Source organism: Crinia signifera, chromosome 9 (assembly GCF_055691185.1).
Source record: "Crinia signifera chromosome 9, ASM5569118v1, whole genome shotgun sequence".
NCBI lineage: Eukaryota > Metazoa > Chordata > Amphibia > Anura > Myobatrachidae > Crinia > Crinia signifera.
Window position 1 is genome coordinate 78,521,072 of NC_139225.1, and position 18,666 is coordinate 78,539,737.

An 18,666-nucleotide genomic window follows, 5' to 3' on the forward strand; every position below is an offset into this window, starting at 1 on the left:
GTTACATCTGCCCCACCTGCAGTGCACATGGTTTTGTCCCTCTAAGAAGGATTTTGTCAAAAGGAGTGAACTAGAATAAGGCCCCATGTGCATTTTGCACTTTCTGTTAAGGAGTAATCTTATTCTTTGTCACTTGAAATATGGAATACTCTGAAAAGAAAACTCAACTAAAGGTTGTAAAGGATCATGCACTAAAGGACTCCATAGTCTGATATTTATAGTGTTACTGAATTGTGAAAAAGCAGAACAATCATAACTGTATAAATATATAATCTTTATTTGTTTAGATTAATAGATAAAATACATATTTGTTACTACATATAAAAGCTTACAAAGTTTCAGTGCATACATTCTTTAATCCAATGCTTGTGGTGTAACAACATCAAGCCACAAGCCTCCAGTCACAAGTTTCACACATGTTCCACAGTGATTCACATAGTCTAATCATTTTGTTATAAAATTGCCCAATGGGCATTGCAGTTAAAAAGTAACAAATATTAATACAATAAAACAGCATAAAGTGAATGGTACTTGTGTAGTTTCACGGCGCCAGCATGGCGCCGTGCTACTTCCGGTTTGTACGCTCGGCAAACTATCTAAAATAAACTAACTTAACTCCATGCCAACATCATGCCAGTTCATACCCCCACTATCCATGTTGGCATGGAGTTGATTTTAGATAGCGTGGCGAGCGTAGCGAGCCACCGAGCCCACAGAGTGGGCGAGCGAAGCGAGCCCCGCAAGGGAACTCAGACGCGCCATGCTGGCGCCGTGAAACTACACAAGTACCAAGTGAATTCTTTCCGATGTCAGATGTCAGTTATTTAGGTAGATGTCCTGATATATATGTGTGTGTGTGTGTGTGTTTACACAAGTTGAATCTCCCATATCCAAAATGCCTAGGAACAGATTTTGGATATCAAATCTGTTGACTTTCTTTAATGTCTTGGGGATGGGACCCAAGTCTAAACACATAACACATTTATCCTTCATATACACACTGGGGGTGATTCTGGTTGGTTTGCAAAAGCAAACTCCATCTTTACTGGACAAATACATGCTGCACTGCAGGTGGGGCTGATGTAACATGTGCAAAGAGAGTTAGATTTGGGTGGGTTATTTTATTTCCGTGCAGAGTAAATACTGGCTGCTTCTTACGCTGCAATTTAGATTTCAGTTTGAACACACCGCACCCAAATGTAACTCTCTCTGCACATGTTACATTTGCCCCACCTGCAGTGCACATGGTTTTGCAACAAGGTTCGCCCTCATTATACACACACCACAGTCTGAAGGCAATTTATTTTATACAATATTTTTTATAACTTGTGCATTAAACAAAATCAAAGGTTTCACTATCCCAGGTGGGCTACATCAATTCTGTGTTTCAGAATTTGGGATGTAGGAGACTTAGGGGGTATGCAATCCTCGGAAATAGGGATGGGGCACTATGTCTTTATCGACAGCAATGAAGAGGGATCACAGCTGTATATATACACACACAAACACACACTGTACATACTGTGTGTGTATGTATATAACACACACATACACACATGTGGTGTGTAAGTTGTTCTCACCAAACCATGACCATTTTTATAAACCCTGTGGAAAGAGCATTATGTTCCTCTTAAAACTGCATTACATTGGTTACTTCAGAAAATGTATAGTGATGATCGATCTCATGACTACAGCATGTCCATGACACGTTCTTATATTTTTACAGCTTTCATACAACAAATAAAAAAATAATAATCAACTCATACCAACAAAAAGAAGCCAGATTTACCTGATAACAATATACGTAGCAGTTATATTTTCTATAGGTAGGTAGATTTGTCATGTTAGCACTGCAGCTGAGGGTCACAATTGTACTAGAGGACAAAATAGATCTGGAAACCTTTCACAAAACACTTGTATGCACAGTACTGTACTGTATGTTACCAATCACTTAAGCGTAAGTGGTGGCACTTCAGAATTAATAGTCCATCAGGTTTAAACAGCGACTTTTTCAGGTAGTGTTAATAGTGTGTAAATATATTTCTAAAGGTAAGTAACCACTGATACCAACATTTACAGCATAAAACCATATGTTGCTAGTTTACAGCTGGAAAATTCCAGTCAATACGATCATTTGTTTGCAGTCCAGGACCTTGCACAGTTTATTGTAGTTCTTTGGTTGAGTCCATTTACGTATGCAGTTGCATATTAACATATTGGCATATTATAAGCACAATGTTTAATCAATTTATAATGTAACAGTTTCATTTCAATGACCATTCATTTAGTTATGTTGCTGTGTCAAAAATAACCTGCACCAAAAAATCGGCAAAATCAGCAATAAACATAGTTACATATCATTTCATAGTTACATATCATCGTTTTATTAAACATTACTGAGTTCGCGAAGACTTCTTAAGGCACAAGTGGCGAAAATGGTACTTGGAAATAAATGACATTGCTTTGATGTTTATGACTGCTTGCAATATATGTATAATGCATTATAACATCACAGAGCGCTGGATTCACAACACAAGCAATGTTTGTATCATTCTGTAGCAATGTCAATGCCATCCTAATAATCTAGACCCGTGGTTCCCAAACTTTGAATCACGGCACCCTAAAGCATCAAAATATTCTCAAGACACCCCTAGGCCAAATGTTTCTTATCGAGAAATTCTGAAAAAAAATATTAAATTAAGTACATTGTGTTTATATGTCACAGTTATGTGGTGAGGGACAGGATTTGCTTCTGTTTGTCCACATATTATGATTGGCAGCCACAAGCACTGGTTTTGCCTGTTACATTGACCATAAATAATATGAATTGATCCTGGTCCATCAACCCAAGGCACCCCTGCAAGTGTCCCGAGGCACCCCAGGGAGCCTATGCACACAGTTTGGGAACCACTGATCTAGATACTGACTAATTCTAACTATGCACAGATTTACTGGCAAGTAACTGTACAAACCCTGGTCATTGTGGCTAATAGGAGGCATTTACTGTAACAACAAGAAAACATGTTTTGCTATTTTTGCTCTACACATCCTTCAATGATTCTAGTCATTTTAAGGCACGGGAAGGATTCCCTTAATCTCTGGCAATCGATTTTTCCTTTTATAACGCATACAAAAATTAACTACTGTTATACTCCCTGAGAAATTATACAAAACATACGACAACCTGTCAATCTGATTTATATTTGCTAAATGTATACAACTGATTATCAGAGACTTTAAGGAAGAGCTTAACTTGTGTGACACAAGATACTGTATTTTGCATTCACAATTCAGGAAGTCATGTGACTGTCAGGGAGGTGTTAGGAGATTTGTAATGGGGTTTTTCTTAGTCCTTCAGAATTATTACATTAATGCAATCCACAGGGAGACAAAAATAGCCTCATGAAGACATCTTTTTATTGTCAGTCTAATTAGATGACATAACCCAATAGACTTTAAATGCGCTAAAGATTTAGTTGATTGCAACATTATTCCATATTCAGCTGGTCACAACCTATGAGTTGGGAGAACAGGGTTAGTTTTTTTGGGCCCCAAATTGTCAGATATGCCAGATTTTTTTGGGCCCCCACATTGTCAAATATGCAATGTACTTTATCAGATAAAATATGTAATTTGGGATCCCTGAAAAATAGCAAATACTTAATGCCCCAGTAAATAATAAAATAATGAACATGTCACTGCTTTAAAGGATCAGACGATGACTGTGCAACATTCTGGAGCATTTAGGAATGAGTAAAACGGACAAAAAAAAACTTTTAAAAAGCAGCATTTGTCATTGACACAATAAAATGGGGATATAATAGCGACTATGTGTCTTCATAATCTATTCAAAGACAGTGCAGGAGATATAAAAACGAGGAATGAAGAACTGAAATTGACTGTAAAAGGAAAAATTGGCGGGAAAAAAACCCATGGCATAAACTTTGACCCACTTCTTTGATCATATTTTCAGCGCAGTGCCCAGAATATCTGCAGGGAGTTTATTCCACTGACTTCCAAATAGTCCGTATTTAGCATTCAACAATGAAATGAAACAAAATGATTCTGACATCTTTAAAACAGTCTATTACATTTCACAAAATAATATTATGCTATATGACACTAGAGTGGTTAGGATTCACAAAACGTAAGCACATCCTTGAGAGGATTGGCTTATAGTTTGTTGTTATTATAGTGTATTGTAAAAGGAATATGTGTTATTAAGCATAAAATTAAGTTTAATGAAAAAAAAGAAAAAGCTAGGGGGTATTTGGCTTGCCCTGTAGCGATGAAGGCTTAGCCAGATTTGTTGCTTTCACATGTTACCAGACAAAAAAATTCAAAAAGTATTTCTATAAGATTCTAAAATGTTTATCGTATAAACTTTATACATCAGGGGAAGGGGACAGTGAAACAAAATTAAATTACAAAGTAATGACCAGTGAAATATTAGTACAGATACAAAGCTACTAATAATACTTTAAAGGCAACATTTTGTCCTATCGGGTACGGTTAAAAAACAGATAAAGGCGCACTAATAACCCCTGATGATCTGGGTGGTCCGGAGAGTATATAGATACTTTCTTATTTGCTACATTGATAATATTTTGTGATAGTCACACAAGTCATACCAGCAATGATTATACCAAGCTAACCTATTATCATTAAGGTTGCATCACCACCAATATGGGGCTGACTCAGCCCCATTGTGATGGACTGCGACTCTGGAAGCGAAGGCTAGCTTGCTGCTCATAAAGTGATTGACACCCTGCGGTTCTGACACCCTGCGGGCCATCAGTGGCCTCCTTCTCCCATGGCCTTCCCAGCACTGAGTGAGTTCTGGCTCACTCAGGACTGCAAGCAGGGGAAAAATCTTTCAACGGTGGATAATTTCCCCCTTGGGAGCACTGAAGTCATTATAGGAGCCTGTATGTAACTATATAAGCCTGTACATCACTATATAAGCCTGTACGTCACTATAGGAGCCTGTACGTCACTATAGGAGCCTGTATGTACGTATAGGAGACTGTATGTAACTATAGGAGCCTGTACATCACTATATAAGCCTGTACTTCACTATAGGAGCCTGTACGTCACTATAGGAGCCTGTATGTACGTATAGGAGACTGTATGTAACTATAGGAGCCTGTACATCACTATATAAGCCTGTACTTCACTATAGGAGCCTGTACGTCACTATAGGAGCCTGTATGTACGTATAGGAGCCTGTATGCCTGTATGGTACTAGAGGAACACACAAGCAGGAAATATTAACAACTGGACCTGATACATACATAATTCTGACCAGTATCATGAGCAGTGACGCTCACTGTGCCATGCATGCAGCCAGGCATCATCATTACTATGCAGAGCACTTGGCGGCTCTCTGCTGCTCTCCAGCCTGTGCTTGTTATTTGCTACACTACAAGGAACATTACCCTTCCGTCATTGTTACATGTTAGTCATAACAAGAATAAAAGAAGCTGCAGTGTAGGAGGTGCACATACAGCAATAACCACCAAACACATTACTAGAACATGAAAAATCAACACGCACTATCCACCCCATAGGCAAAACTGCTACACAAGGCTGGGAAGTAGCTACATTGTGTATTGAGGGACACAATATATGACCCATTGTCCTTTCTCAGACCGTATGTATTATGCATAACCGTTGGTTATGTTGTGTTACATTTTATAGGCACATCCAAACTGCTGTCTTTATTGACACATACACCCAACTTCCTATTCATTTGACCTTGGCTAGAACCATGAAATCATTTGGGGACCAAACATGCAGTGGTGTCAGGCTATATGGCCAGTGTCGCTGGGGTAGGCCATCGTTTGCTAATTAGGAATGGTATAATATCCCTTTCATCACAGAGATACAGTAGTCTGTGACAAATACATTTTGGCTCAGATCAGACAACACTATGAACACAGTTTAGTTCCTTATATGACACTTGGTAATCAAGCATATCGCAACAAACAGAAAACACAATTCATTAATACAAATAATAACAATAATAAAAATATATGTAATAGGCATATACCTGAAATATCTTAATGATCTGACAGATCTATTAGTTACTGTATTGTAGTGTGATTTAGTGGCAGATAACATAAAGCATGTTTTAATATGCTTATTCCATTATATATATATATATATACATATATATATATAAACTGTATATAGATATATCTATATATATCTATATCTGTCTATATATATATATATATATATATATATATATATATATATTTTACATCTTATAATCCTATACTGTAACAGACTAGTTTTTGTCTTCCGTTTTCCAATGGTTGTGTTACAGCTTATCGTCTCTCAATAGGATTCAGTAACGCTTTGGCTATACCCCAGATAGCCATGTGACAAGAATGTGACCACAGCAATACAACTTAGTAAAAGGGGAATATGTGTAGTTACAAGTAGATGCCTACATCTTGCTGCCAGTTAACATATTCAGTTCTAGATCTTGTATTCCAAACAAATGAGCAGATGTCTGTTACTTGAGATATTAGGATACTTCATGTATCAGTGCTTTCTTCTGGCAGAGTCAGACAGACAGTCATGGTTCTGTTTGGTGTCTGTAAAATATGTCTGTATTACAAAACAAGCTGATAGGTGGACCAGTAATAAATAGGTCACTGCCACTTTGGCTACACTGGAGGAGTTGAGTAATGAACAACAGAATTATAATCTGGTGGGCTGTGACAATCAAGATTTAGATCCATGGGCAAAAGGACAAGGTCTTCAAGCATGAGGTCTTCTTCAATTTGGGAAGATGGCTGGTACTTCACGCAGTGCCTCTCATTCTCACCCAGCACAGACTCCTTACTTTTGCTTACAGTTTTCATCCTATTGAAAGATAAAGAACAGTATAAGACATGTAAAAAAGCAATGCATGTCTCAGTTATACCTATGCCAGAGTTGCAGTACTTGTGATGGTTCTCCAGAGAGAGCTCTGCTATTATTTGTCTCAGGGCCCTATCTGAGTAGGCGCGCTCCCATCCCCGACACCACATTACTTCATTTGGTCAGACAGTAAGAGGAACAAAAAAAAAGCCTGTCATACATCCAGCACTGCTCGGCAAATATTTACCTGAACCCAGCTCCAGCCTTATATTCAAACATCCAACTGGTTTCCAGCCTTACTGCAAATTTGGCTGCCCGCTGTGAGTGACCTGCGGCGAACTCTACAGCGTGAACGTCATCAGGCCGGTGAGTGAGCTCTCTTCCCTCAGCTAACATCTAGAGGGCACAGGCAGACAGGGGACGGACGGTCTGCTCCCGACGGTTGGCTCTCAGCACAACTGAGCCCCGCCGGTTGAAGTGGACGTCAGAAGAATCCAAGCGTCATCTACATCTGACCTCGACAATCTGCTCCCGACGGTGGCTCTCAGCACAACTGAGCCCCGCCGGTTGTCAGCGGATAACAGTGGAAACCCCCCCATCCATTTCATCTCCTGTCTGAGACCTCACAGAGCCTAGCGGGACTGGTAACTATACATCCTTTGGAATCTGATACATTGTAATAAAGGCCATTGAATTTAAGGAGCTAGGATGCTCAAGTCTAATTTATAGACATTTATACAGAGCTGCTTTACATCAATTGATGGGACCTTATGAATTGGTCATACTATACATCCCATCAATAATGCTGGATATCGTAGTGTACTATTGTTTTTAACTGTGTATTTATGTATGGTTTTGTGTATTATAAATTGTTTTTTATATCTATATTATATTATTTTTTATATATAATAAATTGTTGGATCAACACAGTGCGCTCTCTATATTTTCTTTTTGTTTTACCATTGAATTAAATTTCATGTGGGAGCAGCATAATTAATTATATATAGCTGTGGTTACTTATATTAAGAAACCAATATTATTGATCCCGATATGCTTTTTGCAAAAGTAAGAGGAACAGTCTTTCTTTATGAGGCCTATACAATTGTTACTGGTGAAACAAACCCGGTCTAATACCTAAGATCCATGAAAAGTGTACGTTTTTCAGCCACGATCACTGTAAAAAAAGCACGCTTATTACAAATTTGGCATTGCCTGCACGAGGAAGGGCAGCCTGACAAGAGGGGGAGTGCCAGAGGAGTGGGGACAAGCCTCCTTATGTCCTAAGTGCCCCAGACTCCATAAGCTAGCACTGCTTGGCACTACACTGGAACAATCACATAGGCATTTGACACATAAAGCACATGGCAATTATTTGATAAAATTATTAAACATCACTTATCTACCATATAAATACTATGGGTACTTGTGTATTATCACGGCGCCCATCGCATCGCATACCACAAATTAATGTATGCGATGGCATGCGATGGGACTGATTTGAGGCTTTTCCCGCGCAGAGTGTACAATTTTAATGTCGCATCGCATGCCATTATAATGGCATGCGATGCGATGCGATGCAACACAATTTCAATGTTAAATGTCCAGCCAGACCAGATTTTTTATTGTATCCCCACCCTGATGGGTAATAAGTATGTTAAATGCCCCCCCCCTGCCCCATTGTTAACGCCACCCCACTATCAATGCCAACCCGAAGCGTGGCGAGCGCAGCGAGCGTGCGAGGGGCAACAGTACGCGTCCTCCGACCTTTTCATACCCCCACTATCCACGTCGGCGTGGAGTTGATTTTATATATTGTGGCGAGCGCATTGAGCCACCGAGCCCGAAGCGTGGCGAGCGCAGCGAGCCGTGCGAGGGGACGTGCATAACTTCACAAGTATTACGCATGTGCTCGCCACACTGTATAAAATCAACTCCACGCCGACGTGGATAGTGGGGGTATGAAAAGGTCGGAGGATGCGTACGGCCGCCCCTCGCGGGCTCGCTGCGCTCGCCACGTTTCGGTTTGCCGTTGATAGTGGGGTGGCGTTAACAATGGGGGGGCATTTAACATAGTCATTACCCATCAGGGTGGGTGTACAATCTAAAATCGGGTCTGGGGGGCATTTAACATAGGAATTAGGCATCTGGGTGCATGTGCGACTTAAAATCGGTCACATCGCATCGCATGCAATCATATCGCATGCGATGCGATTTTTGGTTGTACAATGACCTGCGATGGAAATCGGGGGCGCCGTGATAATACACAAGTACCAAATACTGTACTAAGCAGTAAGGACATATTGAGCATATGATGACTGCTTTATTGCTTTCTTAAAGCCAAATCCTTCTACTTTGTATTGCATGATAACAAACTCTCTATTTGTCATTCTTTAAATCCGATTCATTTGTTGGACATTTCTGCAAATATCAGGTTTTGGGCTCATTTTGGTTGGCTCTCACATCCACTAACCTAAATCTTGGTTAGTTTGCCAGGCATAAAAAAGAAATACCGCACAAGCCATAAGAACAGCAGGATCTGGAAGGAGAACTACAAATAAAACAGTCCATGTTTGACAATGCAAAGTAATGAGCCACAAAAAGCTTTACTGTCAAGTAGGGATTTTGTCTGAAATACATCCAGGGTAAATGTCTCAGAACTCTCCCTATAATGCTGAACTCCTGAGTAATATTGTCTCAGCTCGTGCAGTTACTTCTCTGTTGTAGCCTTTGGACCCAGTGTGAATACATTTATTTTAGCTTACTGCTTTTACAGTAAACTCACAATTTATTCAAGTTCATTAATGTTTTCAATATTGCATAATAAGAATTGTGTATACCACAAAAGCAATGGGTTTCTTCACTACAATTAGCTTCAAAACACAAAACAACATACAGAAACCTTTGCATACTGTAATGTAAAGCATAGCTAAATAGACTCGTATGGGGGTTATTCTGGTTGATTCTCAAGGCTGAGAATTTGCAGCCTTGCGAGTCCACCAAACCCCACCTTGCGAATGGGTAGCTGGCACCACCCATTCGCAAGGGCGACTCGTTCGCAGGGGTTTATGAATGGATGTTACACAGTAACATCCATTCTCAGGGCAGGGGGAACCTCCCACATCTTTCAATGATCGCTGGCCATCAAAAGATTTGAAAGATGCACGCATATCAAAGTGACTTTAAAGTCATATACACCAAGTAAACGGCGCTAATGGACCACACTAATTAGTAATCAAAAAATGTATAAATTTATTAAAAATTAATTAAATGAAATATACACAACAATACAAACAATACCACCGGCCGGTAGAGCTATTAAAATGTGCACAATAATTTCTGGCCATAAAAAAGACAAGAAAAAAAGGCTTCTTTCATTAGGCTATGATGTATGCCTTAGACTCATTATTCCATTGCCTTTATAACTAGGTTTGCCCAATTAGGCTGCAGCATGAAGTGAATTTGAAGCTTGGTAACTTAAAATCCTCTCAATAGTTAGACAGTCCCAGAGAACTTTTTGCAACACTTTGATGGTTATAGATATTAACTGCAAGCGTGTTAGTCAGTCATACAATAAGGCTCAAATGCAGGGCAGCCTTTGAAATTGCTCCATATGAAAACTGCAGGTGCTCATTCATTCAAGCAAAGCAGCGTATTAGAATAAGGAATGGTAAGATACTTATGCTTTTCCGGCGAGTGTAGCACTTAGTTGCCCACAAATAGGTGAGGGTTTGCTGGCCTGAAGCGGGTCCCCAGCTGCTGGTCTTCCCAATTCTGCAGCTTCTTTCTAGGACTCCCGGCTCCGGCAGATGTCTCCCCAGCTCACGTGGTGTTTGGTTTGTTTGCGGAAGTGACGTTTGATGACGCGTTTCCCCGCCTTCTGGTCAGCGGCTTCATCAGATAATTTGTCACAGTACAGCTCCGTCTATTTGTACCTGCTCGCGCCGCCCATATGGGCGTGTGCGCGGCTGTAATTATACTCATTGTGCGGCAGCTCCGTATGTTTCTAACCAAGCCTCGTTTTCACTTCTATCATGGCTGTTTGAGGGAACCAAGCCTCGTTCTCATTTTAGTCACAACAAACTTTATTTCTTTTGTACAGCAACCAAGCCTCGTTATCGTGCCTGGTCTCCATTTCTATTTATACTCATATACGTGGCTCTGTTATTTAATACAATTTAATGATATCCGTTAGAAAATATACACATACGAAATAATGATACTAAAATCCGCCTAATCGCCATGTCAAGACATATATAATAAAGAAAAAACATGTACACATAGAATTTCATAATAATTCTATTTTCAAGAGGAGGGAAGGGGAGAGGGGGAGGAGGGACGGGATTCGCAGGAGAGATTGAAAGGAAGGGAGGTGGAGGAAATGCATTTGGGAGAGAGAGATAAAGTCTAGAGAGATAAGTATTTAGTGAAAGATAATTTTCCCTAACCGGTCAGAAAAATATATATATATATGGTAATCTGAATACACATATATTATCCATACTAATATAGTTAAAGTGGTTCCCGATGTTTCTTTTTTCATTATCATTCTTATTATGTATAGTAAACAGATACACTCACCCATATATATAAATAAAAATATATATATACAAAATAATAATAGCAAACAAAAAACAAATATATTAAAATTATCCTTGTCACGAAAATAAATAAATAAATAATATATGTATACATACTTTCATAGCCAGATAAAACATATTTTACCAAATTAATATGAATCTATCAGTAACCAATAATAACCAAGCAATAACAATTAGTGGCCCATAGTCCCAAATAGCCACATAATTATCAGCAATCATAATATTCCTATCGAATGACATAAGGGAGGTAAGCAGAAGATAGACATGCATATCAATGTATTCAGAGATACCTATTCAGAATATATACAATTTTTATTAACTCTTTTTTGTTGGAGATAGAGAGGGATACTGGTCCTATCCAAGTTGAAGTTGGGCCATTGAAAGTTTAAATATTATTCAGTTCTATGGTTTCGTTTAGACCATTAGGTATCATTGTCCCCAACTGGAAGATCCAGTAGGCCTCTCTTCTGCATAGCTTTCCAAACCGATCACCCCCTCTTTTTGTAGGTTTGATATATTCAATGGCTTTTACTGAAATATTATTCATGCATTGATTTTGACATTCAGAAATGTGTTTAGACAAAGGGTGTGTTCTGACACCGGTTATTATATTGCGTTTGTGCTCCATAAAGCGTGTGTGCAGACATCTTGTGGTGCGACCCACATATTGGAGGCCGCACCCACAGTTTATCAAATATATTACATAAGATTGTTTACAATTAATAAACTCTTTAATTCTATATACATTTTTGTTTGCAAATGAACTGAAGTCTACATTCTTTTGTTTTTCGCTGTGTGCGCATGTATAACATCTGCTATTACCACATTTATGAAAACCTATCGGCAGTTTTTTAAGCCAGTCCTTTTTGTCATCTTTCGTATCTTCCTGTTTTTCTCTACTGAAGTGACTACACACTAGTTTGTTCTTAAGATTATCTCCTTTTCTAAAGATTACTTTATTCCTATCACCCAAAATTTCCTTTAGTAGGTCATCTTGTTTCAAAATGAGCATATTTTTGTTTATAATTTTCTGTATTTCTTTAGCACAATTGTTATATTGAGTCACAAACGAAATTTGTTTGTTTTCTATTTCTATTCCCACCTTCTTTTGTTTTCTCTTTTTTGTTTTGGTTTCCATAAGCAGTTTGTTTCTTTCTTTTGAAAGAGGGCTAAATTTTGCCCCAGTATCAAAACCGAATATGTTCAAGCTGTTTGTGGATCTGAATAGATTCACACGCAACTTGAGCAGGAAACGTTACTTTGCGTACAAAGCTCTGAAAAATAAAAATAACACCCAAGAAAAATCCCCGATAATTCTAAATACTGAAGATTTAGGTGCTATAAATATTCTTGAGTCCCTACAAAACGAATCGGATCAAAATAGTGCAAATCCCTCTTCTTTTGTTAAAACATATGATTATGAAAGAACTTCAAAATTTAGAAGAAAATCAGATTTCTACCCCCTTCAATTTAAAGGGCCTTTCATAGAAAGTTTCCACAAGATAACATTGGATCAATTAAATAATATGTGTAAAAAAGCAGATTCCCAAAGATCACGAGACAATTTGAACCCAAAAGAACGTAAGGCACTAAAATGTCTCTACACGGACAAAAACATAACTATTAAATCGGCCGACAAGGGCGGTGGGGTTGTCGTCCTAAATACAGAAGACTATGCAACAGAATGCTATAGACAACTGGATAATTCCGATTTCTATAGGCGTCTGGACGGCAACCCCACAGCTAGATATCAGATCGAACTGCGAGATATGTTAGACCAAGCTCTGGCAGCGGGCGCAATATCCAAGGAGACTTTTAATTTCCTTTTCCCCATGCACCCCGTCACTTCCACGTTTTATTATTTGCCTAAAATTCACAAATCACTTGTTTCACCCCCTGGTCGTCCTATCATTTCAGGTGTAGGGTCCCTCACGAATAATCTTTCACAATTTGTTGATCACTTTTTACAAGGTCACGTAGAGGGCCTGAGATCATACATAAGAGATACAAAACATTTTCTCAACAAAATCAATGAGATTAAATGGAAAGAGGGATACCATCTCCTCACATGTGATGTAGAGGCATTATATTCCAACATTCCTCAAAAGAAAGGAGTGGAAGTAATTAAACAAATTTTGACAAATGATGAGGAACTCTCAGACCCTCTACGTGACTTAATTATTCAATCAATCACGTTTATTTTAGAACACAATTATTTTCTTTTTGATTCACGTTATTATTTACAGACACGGGGGACTGCCATGGGGACCAGGTTCGCCCCGAGCTTCGCAAACCTATACATGGGTGCCTTTGAGGACATACATGTGTGGGGGAGCGGGCTCGGGGGGAGTCTGGTCCTCTATGGCAGGTATATTGATGATTTGTTTATAATTTGGGATGGGGATCAATTATCACTTAATCACTTCACTGATAGTCTTAACACAAATGACTTTGGTTTAAAATTTACTAGTTCTCACAGTACCACCACTATCAACTTCTTGGATATTGCGCTCGCTGTGAAAGACAATAAGATAGAAACACAAACGTATGTAAAACCAGTCGATCAGAATCGATATTTAAAATATGACAGTGCCCATGCTAAAGTCTGGAAAGACAACATACCAAAAAGCCAGCTTATTCGGCTGAAGCGTAATTGTTCTACGGATGAAGCTTTTCACAAACAATCGCAAAACTTGGTAGGGACCTTTTTGGAACAGGGTTATCCAATTAACCTTGTCCAAGGGGCAAAATACGAAGTAGACAAAATGGAAAGAAACAAACTGCTTATGGAAACCAAAACAAAAAAGAGAAAACAAAAGAAGGTGGGAATAGAAATAGAAAACAAACAAATTTCGTTTGTGACTCAATATAACAATTGTGCTAAAGAAATACAGAAAATTATAAACAAAAATATGCTCATTTTGAAACAAGATGACCTACTAAAGGAAATTTTGGGTGATAGGAATAAAGTAATCTTTAGAAAAGGAGATAATCTTAAGAACAAACTAGTGTGTAGTCACTTCAGTAGAGAAAAACAGGAAGATGCGAAAGTTGACAAAACGGACTGGCTTAAAAAACTGCCGATAGGTTTTCATAAATGTGGTAATAGCAGATGTTATACATGCGCACACAGTGAAAAACAAAAGAATGTAGACTTCAGTTCATTTGCAAACAAAAATGTATATAGAATTAAAGAGTTTATTAATTGTAAACAATCTTATGTAATATATTTGATAAACTGTGGGTGCGGCCTCCAATATGTGGGTCGCACCACAAGATGTCTGCACACACGCTTTATGGAGCACAAACGCAATATAATAACCGGTGTCAGAACACACCCTTTGTCTAAACACATTTCTGAATGTCAAAATCAATGCATGAATAATATTTCAGTAAAAGCCATTGAATATATCAAACCTACAAAAAGAGGGGGTGATCGGTTTGGAAAGCTATGCAGAAGAGAGGCCTACTGGATCTTCCAGTTGGGGACAATGATACCTAATGGTCTAAACGAAACCATAGAACTGAATAATATTTGAACTTTCAATGGCCCAACTCCAACTTGGATAGGACCAGTATCCCTCTCTATCTCCAACAAAAAAGAGTTAATAAAAATTGTATATATTCTGAATAGGTATCTCTGAATACATTGATATGCATGTCTATCTTCTGCTTACCTCCCTTATGTCATTCGATAGGAATATTATGATTGCTGATAATTATGTGGCTATTTGGGACTATGGGCCACTAATTGTTATTGCTTGGTTATTATTGGTTACTGATAGATTCATATTAATTTGGTAAAATATGTTTTATCTGGCTATGAAAGTATGTATACATATATTATTTATTTATTTATTTTCGTGACAAGGATAATTTTAATATATTTGTTTTTTGTTTGCTATTATTATTTTGTATATATATATTTTTATTTATATATATGGGTGAGTGTATCTGTTTACTATACATAATAAGAATGATAATGAAAAAAGAAACATCGGGAACCACTTTAACTATATTAGTATGGATAATATATGTGTATTCAGATTACCATATATATATATATTTTTCTGACCGGTTAGGGAAAATTATCTTTCACTAAATACTTATCTCTCTAGACTTTATCTCTCTCTCCCAAATGCATTTCCTCCACCTCCCTTCCTTTCAATCTCTCCTGCGAATCCCGTCCCTCCTCCCCCTCTCCCCTTCCCTCCTCTTGAAAATAGAATTATTATGAAATTCTATGTGTACATGTTTTTTCTTTATTATATATGTCTTGACATGGCGATTAGGCGGATTTTAGTATCATTATTTCGTATGTGTATATTTTCTAACGGATATCATTAAATTGTATTAAATAACAGAGCCACGTATATGAGTATAAATAGAAATGGAGACCAGGCACGATAACGAGGCTTGGTTGCTGTACAAAAGAAATAAAGTTTGTTGTGACTAAAATGAGAACGAGGCTTGGTTCCCTCAAACAGCCATGATAGAAGTGAAAACGAGGCTTGGTTAGAAACATACGGAGCTGCCGCACAATGAGTATAATTACAGCCGCGCACACGCCCATATGGGCGGCGCGAGCAGGTACAAATAGACGGAGCTGTACTGTGACAAATTATCTGATGAAGCCGCTGACCAGAAGGCGGGGAAACGCGTCATCAAACGTCACTTCCGCAAACAAACCAAACACCACGTGAGCTGGGGAGACATCTGCCGGAGCCGGGAGTCCTAGAAAGAAGCTGCAGAATTGGGAAGACCAGCAGCTGGGGACCCGCTTCAGGCCAGCAAACCCTCACCTATTTGTGGGCAACTAAGTGCTACACTCGCCGGAAAAGCATAAGTATCTTACCATTCCTTATTCTAATACGCTGCTTTGCTTGAATGAATGAGCACCTGCAGTTTTCATATGGAGCAATTTCAAAGGCTGCCCTGCATTTGAGCCTTATTGTATGACTGACTAACACGCTTGCAGTTAATATCTATAACCATCAAAGTGTTGCAAAAAGTTCTCTGGGACTGTCTAACTATTGAGAGGATTTTAAGTTACCAAGCTTCAAATTCACTTCATGCTGCAGCCTAATTGGGCAAACCTAGTTATAAAGGCAATGGAATAATGAGTCTAAGGCATACATCATAGCCTAATGAAAGAAGCCTTTTTTTCTTGTCTTTTTTATGGCCAGAAATTATTGTGCACATTTTAATAGCTCTACCGGCCGGTGGTATTGTTTGTATTGTTGTGTATATTTCATTTAATTAATTTTTAATAAATTTATACATTTTTTGATTACTAATTAGTGTGGTCCATTAGCGCCGTTTACTTGGTGTATATGTTTTTTGTATTCTGTGAGGGCTGAGTATCCCTCCTAAACGGAAGCTGGGACCGTCACTAGTGCCCTGCGCTTGGTTATATCTATTATTATGACTTTAAAGTCACTTACATACGCACGCACACTGGGAAGGAAATGGGCGTCTGAATAAGTATTGCGGTAGGGTACAGAACACTGCCGACGGGATTAGGGGTTCGATAGCGTGAAAGACTCCTGCACAACAATGTTACATACAGGCAAATGCCTCCACTTCAAATCCCCACTATCCACACCAGTCTGATGCGTTGCAAGTGCAGCGCGCTCCACGCAGGGGCGCATTACGCATCCTCCCAACATGTTCATACCCCCACTATCTACGTCAGCGTGAAGTTGATTTTATAAAGTGGGCGAGCACAGCGAGCCACCGAACCCGAATCGTGGTGAGCGCAGCGAGCCCCGCGAGGGTACGCAGATTACTTCACATGTATTCCGCGTCCGCTTGCCACGCTACGGGCTCGGTGTCTCGCTGCGCTCGCCACACTTTAAGAAATCAGCTCCACGCCAATGTGAAAAGTGGGGGTATGAACAGGTCAGGAGGACGCGTAATGCGTTCGCTTGCCATGCTTCGGACTGGTGTGGATAGTGGGGGTGTTTAAGGACTCCATTCACACCTGTCATGTCAGGTAGGTTAAAATGGTCAATGGTTACTACACAATGTAATAAGCACAGACTGACTACGCTAACTACACAACGCTGACTGACTACGCTAACTAATAAGCTCCGGCTGGCTGTGAACGGATGGGAACACAATGCTGATACTAACAGGGATGCCTGACTGACTACTTGTGTAGTTTCACGGCAGTAGCTTAAGCTACGCTGTCAGCATAACCCAACGGCTGCAGCCACGGGAACACTATGCTGATTCTGACAGCGATGCTACGCTAACTACGTAACTGCCACCGTGGAACTACACAAGTACCTAATATAATGCTGCTGAGCTTATTAGACTTGCAAATGTTCCAAAAAAGTAATCCACAAAACCATAGTAACATAAGTGTTTAATGAGCTAAATCTTAAACAATTTCACACTGATATTGATCTCCTCATTGTATTTAATATACACATTTTTTTAATTTAACCATCACCATCCACAATGGTATTGCTGCATGTATCTTAAAAAATGAGAAAATCACTTTTGTAGCTTATAATGACACAGTGTCAGTTACCAGAACTGGTCAAAGGCTGTGGGAGAGGGATTGGAAGATCCCTCTGCTGAGTAACGAGCACATTCACCAATGGGACATCAGATCCCATGGATCATTGCTATGTCCTAATAGCCAGATACAGGAGATTGTAAAAGACAAATGATCTTTGCAGACCTAAGTCACCATTATTCTCAAATAGGACTACAGTCTGTGCCCTACATTTTTGGGAGTTTGGCCCCATTGGTTAACAACACCAACCTCTGATGGCGTTAGCCACATTATGACTATGGAGGCAAAACGTGAGCATAGTTATCAACTTTATTATGTATAATAGCTAAGTATATGTATGTAACTTTTTAACAATCTCTAGGGAAATAAAGACAACATGTATTTTGTTCTTTTGTGAAATATCCAATTAAAACGTGATAATCACCATCACTAAACAGTTCACTTACGCATGAGCAATTATTCCAAATGGCCAAGACCGAGTCTCTTGTCGCTTGAGATTCTTCATTTCCACTGAGGATAGGACCATCCCACTATCAGATTCACAATCCTACAGTGTAATAGAGAAATACCTCGTTATTGTTATTATTATTACTACAGCAATTTCTGTAGCCTCCTTCATTGCAGTTTTTCCTTAGGTTTCTACGTCTTCTCTTAAGCATCAGTCCTAGT

General features: G+C 39.0%; 1 protein-coding gene across 2 annotated transcripts in view; it reads right to left on the reverse strand.

Annotated features, from left to right (window-relative positions):
- Positions 1-253: 253 nt before the first annotated feature.
- Positions 254-18,666, reverse strand: part of LOC146035694 (vascular endothelial growth factor receptor kdr-like) — a 235,107-nt gene continuing 216,694 nt past the window's right edge. The window contains exons 29-31 of one of the 2 annotated variants that reach the window (XR_014460700.1): positions 18,444-18,544; positions 5,087-6,876; positions 254-5,006 (exon numbers count right to left, since the gene is read on the reverse strand). Coding sequence is in view for 1 of the 2 variants with exons in the window: in XM_083159281.1 (XP_083015407.1) it covers positions 6,678-6,876; positions 18,444-18,544 (300 nt within the window). In the remaining variant the exon portion in view is untranslated. Of the gene's footprint in view, positions 6,877-18,443; positions 18,545-18,666 lie in introns of both variants that reach the window. The other variant, XM_083159281.1, reaches the window with a different exon arrangement.